Genomic DNA, 13468 nt, shown 5'->3' on the forward strand with positions numbered 1-13468 from the left:
GTTATGTTTATGAACATTAAACATCACCTGATCTGAAATTGAAGGTATTCCTTTTTTCCTATGAATGTTCTCATAATCACTGTAAGATGATTATGGTGGACTTTTTAAGAATAAACACTTAAACTATTTCTCTTAAATATGTATTGTAAAATGCTTTCTCTTGAAATAATGCATAGCTGATCCTTTCATGAAAGACATTAAAGATCTGTAAGTTTTTAAATTAAAAACAACACAAAACAGCAGTGCTGTGCTTGGTAAATGTGCTGACAGCGCTCCATAATAGCTGAGCTTCAGGTAAAGACTAACTGAAGGTGCAACTCTTTCGACTGAAGCCAGTAGTAAAACTCCTATTGACTTCAGTCCAGAGAACTAAGCATGCAGTGTTGCATACAAACATGTATGGGATTGGAATAGTTTACAGTATAAAATCAAGATAGTTATAAAATCAAGAAATACAATTTTACATTAAGACTTGTATATTTACTGATGTATGCGATTGTTACACTCTGACATAGACCAATATTGTAAACATCAATATGTATTATGCAAAGCATTCTCCTTCCTGTAAAAGTGTCTGTTTTGCATTCAGGCACCAGATTCAATTATAGCACTGAAATGAAGTCCGGAGTGAAGACTCCAATCAGTTTCCATTCCCACCGTAACGTACACATTGCTGAGTCACCACACATCTCCCAGTAATTCAGAGCAGTTGTCAGTCTGAGATCTTTATCTTCCAATTCAGAAAGCAGAAATAATAATGATTTATAGACTTTGGCCTCAAACTACAATAATTCTTTTGCTTCGAGGGAACTTTTGTAATGTGTGTATGTAATCTGTTCTGTAAAGTACTCTCAGACATTGAAAGACTTGACTTTATTTGAAGTTGGTGGTAGTAGAAGAAACTTGGATTTTCATGACTTTTCAATCGGTTAATGTCTATTGCTGACATATATGCCTACATATGATGATACGTTGGCACAAGGAGTAAGGTTTTCAAAAGCTTATAGCAAGCTTATTTTGAATAGAGTTTGCAGGTTCCAAATCAGTCTAATGCCTTTGAAAATTGTACCCACTAACATCAACCTGGCCTAGTCTTTTTTTCATCCATGTGCATAAAATGTCACTGTAATGTAGGTATGCCAGATATTATTCCTGGGGTAAATACAGAGACCTCTTAACTTTGTGCTCAGATTGTTATAAAATAATACAGCAAAAGGATTTGTCATACTAGAGCCAAATTTTATAGTAACTTGCTTTATGTAGTAGATTTGTGTGCAGAAAACAATGGGATTTATAGTGTAGAAGAAAGCAAAGAATGAAGTAGTATTGTCCTAGGTCTAACAGTTTTGTAGACTTAACAAAAAAGGGACAAGAATTTACTTCTGCTATTGAACTGAAGGGTGGTGGTGGTGGTGAAAAACTACATTCTCAATGGATAGAAGGAAAAGCTGTGTCAAATTGTGGTATTTACATGTTTGCTCTTTACTGAAGAAAATCAATTTAATGCTACCAAACTACCATTTCTTTCTTCTCTTTTGATCTCTTGCTACTTGATGTACAAAACTACACTAATCTTTACAAAGGCTTTTATGTTTTGTTTAGGACTTCTAAGACAACTAAAATACAGTAGATCTATTGTACAGGCGTGATCGACTGTGGTATACAGTTGTAGGCCAATGCATCCTGAATGTATTGGATAACCTGCCCAGGCACAAAATATTCAGCCTCTGCATGGGCAATGGCTATTTGTTAGGCAGCATTAGCACTCCACCTGGAGTGGTGACTATCCAGAGCAGAGGTGCATTAGTTCTCGCAGAGCTACGCTTCTAGACAGAAAATGAGATGCAGAAGCATTTGAATAGCTCTATTCTTTCTTTAAGTTTTTTTTTTTTTTTTTCCCTGTGGTTCCATTTTTTTTCTTAAAAAGCTGGGTGATTAAAGTGATTTTTTTTTAATAACATTTCATTCATTTTCTAAATGTAAATTGAATACCATTTAGATCATTATTTCCTTTTTTTTTTCTGAGGGAAAAAGCCACTTCATGGCCCCTTGCAAGGCTTGTTAAAACTGAGTGGGCCTCTCTTGTGCATTGTTTAAAATAAATACTCAGTAGAGATAAAGAAGCAGATAGTAAGGGCCTTATTGTATTGATGATAGTGTACTTTCTCTAAAAAAAGAAAAAAAAATGAGTTCCTATATTAAAATTTCCTTAAAGCCTTTCTTTCTTACCATGTCATTTTTACTTACCTTTTTGGTCTATTAGCATTTGATACTATTTTGAGGCCTGGGCTTGAAAATATTTTCATGTTTATTAAATACATTTAGTAGCATATATTCTGAGATTGATAACCTAATATTCAGTTGAAAAGGAGAACAGATGATAAAATATTGGAGCAGAGTTTAACTAGATGATCTTAAAACGTAGCAGAAAAGGATCATCTAGCAGAATAGATGAGTGTGATAAGATACCCAAGTAGTAAATAAGAGAGCAACAAATGGAAAGTAAAAGCACTCAAAGTGAGAATGAGAATGTGGAAAGATGAGGAATGTAATGGAGAGAGAGAGAAAAAAATGATAAGTGGGTGAGGGTTTTTTGGCTGTTTTTTGGGGGTGGAGGAAGGGATTAAAAAAGAGGAGGCAGGCAGGGAAGAACATTAGCCAGAACTGAGCTTCTTGCCCAGTGAAGACTCTTAAAAATTACTCTGAAGTTTCACCACCTCTTTTTATTACCTTTTATTTGTCTTGTGTAGTCATCTAATTCAGTATTTTAAAGAAAAATGCCAGAATCATTTTTCATTCCTTGACTCTGAAATCATGCTTGCTTAATATTTTGGTGTCCACATTTACAAAAATAGTATTTCAGGTTAGCCTGGGGTGTCTGGAGTTAGTGAAGTACTGAGTTTCATTCTGGGGGAAGTGGAGGGAGGAACAAGGATCCACAGCTGTACAGATAGTTAACATGATTGGTTTTGGTTGGTTGTTTTTTATGCCCTTTCCAGTGTAACTTCTTGCCATAAAACTTATGCAGACTTCTTTATCACAAAGAGGTCTGTGACCAGGAGTGGTAAATTTCTCCTACTTCTTTACCTGCCCTCATCCTTTAAATAACAGAATTCAGAGTACCAAAATGCAAAATTATTGCAAGTAGATCCTTATGGTCACAGTGTACTTACTGAAGCAAAGATATAATGCTATTAACATCCTTATCTCTTCTTTTGTTGCACTATGTTTTACTAAGTCATTTCACTCCATATCATATTGCTCCAGTAATGTTTATATTTCTAAAATTGCAAACATTCATACTTGTTTGGTTAGAGGAGAGGTTTTTGGTAGAATTTTACTTAGTTATTATGGTCTATATCTCATTTCACTTTTAGCTTTTACTCATTTCTGTCCTCTACTCGTTCATGTTTCAGAGCTCTTTTCTTTTTTTTTCTTTTTTTTTTTTTTTTTTTACCCACTTAACATCTACTCTCTGCAGAGAGTAGATGGCAGGTGTCACCAATAATTACTTCAGCTTTAGAACAAGAAGTCTGTTTTGCAAATACATAAAAGAACTAAACACAGAAAATACAGAGTTGGTAAAATTGAATCAGTTTAATGGAGCAACATTATCTGTTATGATACTTACAGTACTATTTATTTCATGCATTATAGAATTATGTTTTTTCTCATTACACTTCCCCAATCTGTTAAGTTCATAAGACATTTTTTATTGCAATGACTTGTAAATATTAACATAGAGGACCTATTTCTGCTTAAAAAGAAAGCCTTTGGGTGGGATTTCATATATTCTATTACTTTGTCAGATGCTTTACGTACCATTTGACAGTCTTTTAACTTTTTTTTTAATTTATTTATTCCCAGGTTATATGGGTCAAGATGGCCACATTGGATCATGTGAAAACAAGTACTGTGGTCTGGGTAGACACTGCGTTGTCAATGGGGAGACTGGGCAAGCTGAGTGTGTGTGCATGGAGCACTGCAAGCCACATTACAAGCCCGTGTGTGGTTCTGATGGTGAATACTATGAAAACCATTGTGAAGTGCACAGGGCTGCCTGCCTGAAAAAGCAGAAGGTCACCATTGTGCACAACGAAGACTGCTTCTTCAAAGGTAAGGATGCTGAACAATATCGAGTATGATTTCATCAAGTGTATGTTTTCAAGAAGGTCAATTAAAGCTCTATAGAGGCTGTGCTGTGTATATAGTAAATACCACCCCCCTCCCCGCGCACACGCTGCATTTGTACTCAATGTACTCTACAAGCAGCCTTTTAAATCTGAATAATGTAAATGGCTCTTTGGGACCAAACCACTGCAATCTGTCTTACAAATATAGCTGGTGCCCATGTTCATGTGAAAGTACTTGCAATGCCAAGGTCCAAAGTATGCTAATCTCTTTTATAGTAAAATGGAATTTAGGATTTCGATGGGGTTCTGTAAAGCTGCAGGCCCTATGCTTATATTCGATGTTGAAGCTGGAGAGTTGTTGATAGACCAACAGCTTGTTCGTGGCTATATGGGTCTTGCTTCCTGGACAGAGAAAAGTTCACTTATATATTTAATGTAACACACAGGTTTAGCCAGTTCTTAATCTACTAATATACCTAATGTTGAGCAGCTTATCGAACAGAAGATATCAACAATTGCAAGTGCACACCTTCTAGGTTGCTGGAACTCTGCCAAAACAGACCTTGATTAAACATATTTGACTACTACCACAGATTTGTAGGTTTTTTCTTTTTTCTTCCCTTTTTTTTTTTTTTTTTTTTTTTCTCCTAGTTAAAACAGACAGATGGCTTTGAGGAAAAGCTGTTTTAAAAAAGGCCAGTTTTAATGAGTCTATGCAGGGGTCAAAGTAATTTATATTCTTTTTAATGACTGTCTTGTTTTTGTTAACACTTTCACATGTTGTGAACATAGTTGTGTTCTCCATAATAGCAAACTTGAGCTACTCACTATGTCAATAATTTGCTTGAATATTATATTAAAAAATACCACAGGACAGGAACAAGTCTACTGAGACTGCTGAACTTGGCTACATAGTTTACTAACTAGTAAAATTGCTAATACTGAAAACATTTCTATTCAATGAAATTCACCTTTGTAGTGAATGCTTGATTTAAGCTGAATATAGCAATTTAAACAAAAATTACTATAAAAGGAAAACCTAAAGAGTTTGTGATTTTAATCAGAATTTTCAAAATATTTTGCTGATTGTATTACGGCATACAATTGTTCAAATACAACAACTATTAAAGTTCTCAGACTTTAATTTTTCACTGATCTGAGGGTCTAGAAATGGTTCTTAGTGAAAAATTGGACTTTCAGTCAAATGCTAGAATTCCAGCTTTTGCACAAATTACAGCATCATGAAGAGGAGTTTTGATAGTAAAACAAATGCATATTCAAAATAGTTCATTTTATTCTTCAAGAACTTAATTTTTTTAAAATTCTTACAATGCTCACACAATTATTTTCTGTTGAATAGATGGGGAGAATGCCACAGTGAAGTGCCTTTCTTCTTTTACCTCTTTCAACAGATGTGTTAGGTTCTGCAACAACATCAAAATATGTGTTAAGGAGTAGTTTTCTAGACCAATAAAACCATGAAGCATTCCTAGTTCCAAAACAAAGAAACTTTTATTAGCAAAAGCTTTAGGGTTTTTTCTATTCTCTCTCTTTTTCTTTCTTTCTTTCTTTTTAGCAACCGTAAAACTTTAAGTACATTTAAAATTAAATGTGGACACTAAATAGAAAGTTGGTATAACATCACAATGTACAGATTTGTAAGTAAGTAGCCTATGTTCTGACGCAGTAGAAAATTAAAATTTGATTTTAGGATTAGAGGATATTGAGTTTATAGGAATGGTTTGTGCAATAATAAAAAACATGGATGCTTTCATCTCCTCTCCAAGCAACCACGATCTCCTTTTTTTTTTTTTTTTAAAAAAAAGGAAGTAATATGTTTTCCTAAGTAGATTAAAAAATAACGCCCCCCCCCCCCCAGAACTCAGTAACTTTTTGTCATAACTGATGCAGCACTCTGATACAGTAAATGACAGTAACAAACACAAAGCTGTTTAAAATTATGGAGCTAATTTGGGTTCATTAGTGTGCAGTATACACTATAAATACATTCAGAGCTTGTTCATGGAAAAAATTATAGTGTTATTTTTCAGAAGGGGGAACAGCAGTAAGAGAACCATTTATTGAAATGGAAACTGAGACTGTGCTTTAGCTAGGAATATTACACAAATGCTGCCAGAAATTCTGTTAGCTCATCTTCATGTTTTAAAATCACATTATTAGCCTCACGTGTACTGTAGCTTATAAGGATGATTATATTCAATGGTATTCAACTTCTAGCACCTAATTTAAATGGTAGATTAGAAAAGTAGGTTTCTGCTTTAGTCAGTGGCAGTCTTCAGAAAGTGGTTAGATTATCTGAGTGAGTTGCTCCAAATTGCCTTCTGAAAATGCTATTATTAACAAGATACTGACATCATCTAATTTGGGCACCTTGTCCAGATGCCTGTACTTAAACAGTGTAAAATATTTTCCTTTCTCCCTGACCTTTCTCATCGTGTGTTGACTTCAGTGGTATTAAGCAGGCAAGACTCATGGCATTTTTTTTCCCTTTATGTTCTTTGGCGTTACATGGGCCTTATAAAGCTTGGGGGCAGGTTCAGCTCAGTTGGTGAGAGCGTGGTGCTGCTAATGCCAAGGCTGTGGGTTCAGTCTCCATACGGGTTATGCGGAGGGTTGGACTAGGTGACCTACAGAGGTCCCTTCCAGCCTTATGATTCTATGATCTTGACTCCTGTTTTCTTAATTGCCGTCCATTGACTGGTATAGGACAGCACAACGAAGGTAAAGCATTGCTGCCATCCATGACTCCTGAACATTTCTCTGTCATTCACTTCTAATAAATTTAAAAAGTGACTTAATTTGCTTCATTTTGAAAACTTTAGGCATTGTTTCCTTCCAGACTAATAAATTTAAAGATTCACATTGTTGACTTTATGGCTTAGATAATGTAGCACTCAGGATAATTATAAGGTGGTGACTTGGGCTTATCCTGGAGAAAATAAGAATTAAAAGGACAAAACAGATGGGATTCATGGATGAAGCAGTGAACCCTCCCACTGCCAGTGGTATCAGGAGGACACTGCAACATTTCCTCTTTGATAGTTTAGCTGGCATCCTGTACCACAAATGATCTTACTTTAATGAGTTGGTGTGCAGAGACCAGAAATATTCAAAATAGGTCTTACAATCCGATTAAACAAAACGCTCATTATTTTTTTTTTTTATCTTTCACTCTTTAAGTGAAACCTTGATTCTTTGGGTTTTTTTTTTGTATTTATTTTCCTCTAGTATGTGCTGTAACACAGCATCAGTAGTCAATGTGAACAGTGACTTGATATACATACAACTCAGTGGTTACAGTTAAACATTTTGCTTTCTATGTTACAGCTAATTAGCTTTTTTTTTTTTTTTTTTTTTTTTTTTTTTTTTTTTTTTCTCCATATCAGGAAAATATGCATTTGGTCACTTTCTTTCTAAATTTCATCTGATCTAAGCCTTGTACTTATCCTAACAAGCTCAGACCTTGAGTTCTGGTTTTCAAATCCCCATACAAAGTTGATTTTTGTTTGGAAAATATTGTTTCGTCAGGGAAAAAATTTAAGATATAAATAGATTAGGTAATATCCTAGAGCGGACCAGAGAACCTATGAAGTATGCTTTTTTTAAAGAAGTAAGCTAACTGGAAAATATCCGGTTATTTAGTGACTAGAGAATAAAAATGTGTAAGCAAATGTTCTATACCCATGATTCGGTACACCTCAGAGTAGCAAATAAGCAGCTATAAATGTTTAAATAATACATCTTAACTGAATGATTTATAAGTTGGTCTCAACATGAAAGCTTTGCTTAATGGTTTGAAAATTGCTATTTTAAACACTTGCCTAACAAATAGAATTAAAGGTATGACTTGCTGAATGGGAAAAGGTCTCTGGTTTATATGCTGAAACTTCATTGACATGACTGAGAAATGCATATCTTGCCTAGGTTGTGTGAGAAATGGACAAAAGCCATCAAATCCCTTTGTAGGACCAGCATCTCAAGCATTTAAAAAATGCCTTTTGAGACTGCAAAAACCACTTATATCCATGCTATAGTCTCATGATAACACAATTTTTCTAAACTAAAACTTTAAATACTTGTCGCTTTGTTTTTTGTGTGGATTATTTATCACTAAAACTGTTTAATTACCCTTTTTTTTTCTTGCTTAAATACCATTGCATGCTCACAGGTTGTGTGGGTAAACAGTTAATGTAACACATGAATCGTACTTCCTACTCATATCTAACATGCACATACACAGATTCATCAGACTCCTTCCTTTTTCATTGGCCCTTGTCATCTTTCTTTCCCCACACTAAATGAAATCATGTTTCCCCTGTTGAGTGAAAGCTTGCATAAAACAGTAAATGAGGCAGAAAGGCTCAGGTTTCTTTGTCTTCCCTGATGACTGCTTCTTATGCAAATTGTACATTTTTAACATGGATCAAGATAATGGCCATCCTGAATTAGAAAAAGATTTTTCTCCACTCCTTTTGTAGTTTTTTCCATCAGTTGCTTATGAGCATGTCAGTACAGAAAAAGGAACTTGCATCAGAGACAGGGTGATTTTTTCCTTATTTTTTGTTAGTATTGATTGTGATCTTTTGTGAATTACTCAATACATTGTCTCAGTTTCTTCTGAGGGGGGGATTTATACAGAGGTGAAATGTATTCTGTAGGGAGGCTAATCACTTTGAGATCCATAGGAAAGGGTATTGTATTACTCAGAAGTATTTTCTATACCTGTGCAGTCCTCTTTCTCACCTGTGAAGTCCATTTTGTGGTGACTGTCAGTGAATTAAAGGATCACAATTTTTCAGCAACGCTCACAGTTCTTATAAAATGTACATGCTTAAAAAGGGTTTACAATCTTATCAGAGTAAGATGGTCTAAACACTTCAGAGAGCATCTTAGGAACTATTTGTGATGTAAGGAATGTGCTATCTAAGGATGATCTCAAACTATCATTGCAGCTACTATAACAGAATGAAGGAATTTGGAAGGAAACCAGCTATCTGGCTACAAGCTTTGTTAGCCTTAGTGATTTATGACTTTTATATTTACGACTTTATTTTCTACTTGAGCAGGACATAGGGGGAGAAAGGCAAAAGGGGAAAGCAAGGGAAGGGAAATAGAGAAGGGAAGGAGGGTAGAAGATAAATTTATCGAGAAAAGTGATTGCTAAGCCCCATGAGGATGGGGTTAACTGTGGTAAGAGATAGATGGTGATGTGATGGTGTGTAGAATGGTGAACCAAAGAAAATACTAATGGAGAAAATTCAGAGCTTAGAATCTTCACTGGATCTGGTATCTGTAGTCTGAATGGGGAAGTTTGATATGTAGATGTCATTCTGGTTTGCTGGCACCGCTTCTGTTGGCTTTCTGACTAGGTAAATCTTTGGAAGTGGGGAGCAGCGTAGGCCACCTCACCAGCGTCCTGGCTGTTTTCAGGCCATGCACTTTGTGTGTCAGAATAGCTTTAAGCTCTGTAGGAGAAAAGAAATTCAACCATCTGGCTGCTACTGCACTTGAAATTACTAAATGACCCCTCCTTCCTGGCTGTTGCCCACCATAGCTTTAACAGTCCCCTGTGGGTGGTGATGGGCTAGAACTGCATTACTTGGTGCATCTGCCACTATCTTTGCTCCCTGCAGTCTTGGCATGAAATAATGGCTTTGCGCCAAGTTTAGAAGGCTGGAGCTGTTACTCTTCTTGGGAACTTCGAAGTTCCCAAGAAGAAGAATAACAGCTCCAGCCCTTCTAAAAAAGTTAAGCTGCACCTTTGTGTGGGAGCGTGAACTACGTGATTGAGCCATGATGTCACCAAACGCTGCTGTCAATGAGCTTTTCAGGCGCAGGGTGCTGATTGCCCCGTGCTGGATGTTGGAGAGGCTCCAGTTAGGTGGTTCTCCTTTGTGTTGATCTCAGTGATTTCATTGCCCTAAATTAAGGCCACTAAGTCTGGAAAAGCTTACATCTAAATAGGAGACTAAAAACTTTCCCCATGACAAACTGCATTGTTCACTTACTCCATACCCTGGTGTCCTGAGAGTTTTATGTAGAAATGTGTTTTTATACAGTGACACACACAGTCATTGGCATGATTAGGCCAAACTACAGTTTACTAGGAATTTTCTGTAATGTAATATATACACTAATGTACTAGCAACTTTATAAATAATACTAGAATAAAGGTCATTTTGTATGTAAGGGGTGTTTTGTGTGTGTGTGTGCATGTGTTTTTTCTTAGAAATAGTTTCTGTAGCATTTTTATGACAATATCAACCACACTGTATTTTCCTTTCCCTCTCCTTGTCTACCTCTAGTTTGTGTCCCGTTATTCATTTGGTGAAACTTTTAACCTGTTCAGTTGTCTGAACTGTGTCTCTCTTGCTAGTACTACAAAAATGGCTAGATTTCTGAGGACTGTTATAATGTTAGCTATTCAGCCTGTTCATAATTGACACAAAAGAGAAAGTGGAAACTTTGAGTGAGAGAGATGATGATATCAAGTAGTTCAGGGCAGTGAAGATAAGAGCTGACTATGAACAATTCAAAAAGGGCGTGGGTGAACTAGAAAAAGCTCAGAAGACAGCAACAACATTGATCGAAGATAACAAATGCCTTATGATAGATACGAAAGAGGTTTAAAATCATCATGCTTGCGAAGGGTAGGTATGAATAGATTGTTCATTTTGTATTCTAATACAAGAACTAAATACAAGAACTCAACTCATATTGAACTCAACTTCAGTACAAGAACTAAAACTCAACAATTTCCCCCCCCCCCCCCTCCTCTATGCAACAGGTCTCATGGCTAAAGCAACACAGGATTTTACAGGTAGACTAGTTCATTTTGCACCTTGGAACCATAAACTACACCCTAAAGCTTTTCACCATGTCTTCTGTCTCCACATGCTTCGAGTTGCACTGCTCTTGAAACTTTGATTATTAGCACTGTTTTTATTCAAGCATCTATCCAGGCTTGGTCACAAAAATCTCTAAATAGCATTGAATGTCTTAAATTTCTTAAATTGTTTAACCTAGAAGAAATGCAAAGAGTATGTATGTAATACTGGCTATTAAATCTCCAAAATGATGTTATATGCAAAATATTTATGAGAACATGCATATAACATGTTTAACTTAAAAACTCTAAAATTCTGTGTCTCCTATATTCACCATTTGTCAAATATCTTTCATTGCTTTGCAACTAAAGCATAGGCCTTTACTTCCTTTTCTTCCCCTTTAATTTAAATTGGTACTTCTAAAATGTAGCATGGGGAGTGACCAGCCTCAAACACGTTGCAAACACAGCTTTTGACTGGCTGAGAACATACTTTAAAAGCATTTCTTATTTTCAGTGGCTGGAGCAGTCCTAATCTTTGCATTTTAAGTCCTGCACCACTGGAATAAATGTGTTAATAAGGTCTAACCTATTATGTATTCTGCATTTGTGTAGTGCTGTAGAATTAGTGTTCTCAAGTTAATCTCTGCACAAAACATAATGAAGTATGAAACTGTTTGTAAGGGCATCGTTACTGTTTGTTATTTCATAAGGAAATAGGTGTTTGGCCATCACAGATTTCAGTGCTGGAAGAATCTGAGTTCCACGTATTTCATGTTCTAGTAATGAAGTAAAATCTGTTGAAAGAAGACTGTACTGAAAGTTGCATTTTAAAGTCTCTACTTATTGCTCATCTGATTCAGACACTATTTTCATTGTAGATACGATTATTCAATTTGTCTGTCTAAGCTGAATGGCAACTTGGCTCTTATTTGTGATAATATACTTTCACAATGTAGGAGCTTAGAATTGTAGTTTTACTGAAACCTCTATTTTTTTTCTTTCTCAATTAAAGGGAAAAGAATTTAGGAAAAAGTAAACAAACTACTACTTAGAGATTTCAGCTTAAAATAGAGATACTGTATTTGCGTGAGTAGTTTCACAAATGCTTGTAACTCCTACACGTATGCCCAGTATAGTACTATAGTTCTTCCAAATGGGTATGCTTAGATAATAGCCAATGAAAAAGGAAGAACGCTGAAGTCTTTGTCATTAGAAGTGCATGTATTGTCATACAGTCTTTAGAACAAGTATGAATATTATTCTTAGGCACTTTATGCATTGAACGAAGTGCCTTGTTCACTTTTTTACTATACCAAATACTGCCTAAAGTGCAAGTTTGTAGTTCACCTGTACTTGGCTGTGGTGCAACCAAGTAAACAACTTAGGGTTCTTTATAAAGGCAGAAGATGTGCACCTGTCTGTTAATTGCTTTTCTCCATATGAGGAAGTGATGGGAGGGAGATCCTGTAGCATAGGACTTATGTTATTGGAAGGTAAAGGGATAAGAATCTCCTACACTTGCCCTTCATATACTAGTTCCCAGTACCCCCATCATGGGGGACCTGGAGGGAAGAGAAAAGAAATGAAGAAAAACAGAAGAGGCTCTAGCAGAGGGAAATCTGTGCAGAGGCAGTGGTCAAGTCCTGCTAGTGCCATCTCATCTAACCTGATAAACTTGTGCCTGCTGTTGCAACAAGGGCAATAAAAGTACAGGATATGTTTTCTTTGCTCTTCCCTTACTGCTGATTCAGTGTGGTCACTGAGTGTTGCTAGAAGTATGTGTGTGTGACACCAAATGGATGTGGAGGTAGGATTTGAGTGTTATCTGCATCCTCAGTTTCTGTGTTCATGTGGAACACAAAGTTATGGAAGAATGCAAAAAAAAAAAAAAAAAAAAAAAATCCCTTTCTGTGGCATTCTAAAATGATTATTCGTTCCTGAAACTTCAGTGTTCGCTCAAAAAAGGCCACTGTAGTCCATAATGTAACCACAAAATGACTGCATATACTCCAAACGTAAAACTTATTACTGCCAGCTTTAATTCTCTATACTTCATAGAATCATGGAATGGTAAGGTTGGAGGAGACCTCTGGAGATCATCTAGTCCAACCCTCAGCATAGCCCATATGGGGACTGAACCCACAACCTTGGCATTAGCAGCACCATGCTCTAACTAACTGAGCTAAACCTGCCCCCTATCAAATCTCATGGTTTTTAATTAGAGGGATTATAGGATAGTGGATTGATTATTATAAATTCACAACTAAAAATTTTAATTTTATTTTGATTTACTGTGTAACAATCAACTTTGAACAGCCCATAACAATGGACAGTCTTCTCTGCTAAGTATGTATTAATATTTTTCCAGTACTAGTAAATAGAATAAACACAGTAGCATACTTCTAAAGATGGCAGCGTATATATCCTATAAAAGACTCTTATGGTTAGAAATCATGTTTCATTGTCAGTATTTAATAGTTCTTAG

At 35.9% G+C, this 13468-nt stretch overlaps 1 protein-coding gene across 2 annotated transcripts in view; it reads left to right on the top strand.

The window, feature by feature from the left end:
* The window catches only part of FSTL5 (follistatin like 5), a 277012-nt gene that overhangs the window by 65361 nt on the left and 198183 nt on the right, over positions 1–13468 (top strand). For both annotated transcript variants that reach the window (XM_062574720.1, XM_062574718.1), the window contains exon 3: positions 3868–4116. In XM_062574720.1, coding sequence (XP_062430704.1) covers positions 3868–4116 — 249 coding nt within the window. The remainder of the gene's footprint in view (positions 1–3867; positions 4117–13468) is intronic.

This window comes from Rhea pennata, chromosome 4 (assembly GCF_028389875.1).
Source record: "Rhea pennata isolate bPtePen1 chromosome 4, bPtePen1.pri, whole genome shotgun sequence".
NCBI classification, from domain to species: Eukaryota; Metazoa; Chordata; class Aves; order Rheiformes; family Rheidae; genus Rhea; species Rhea pennata.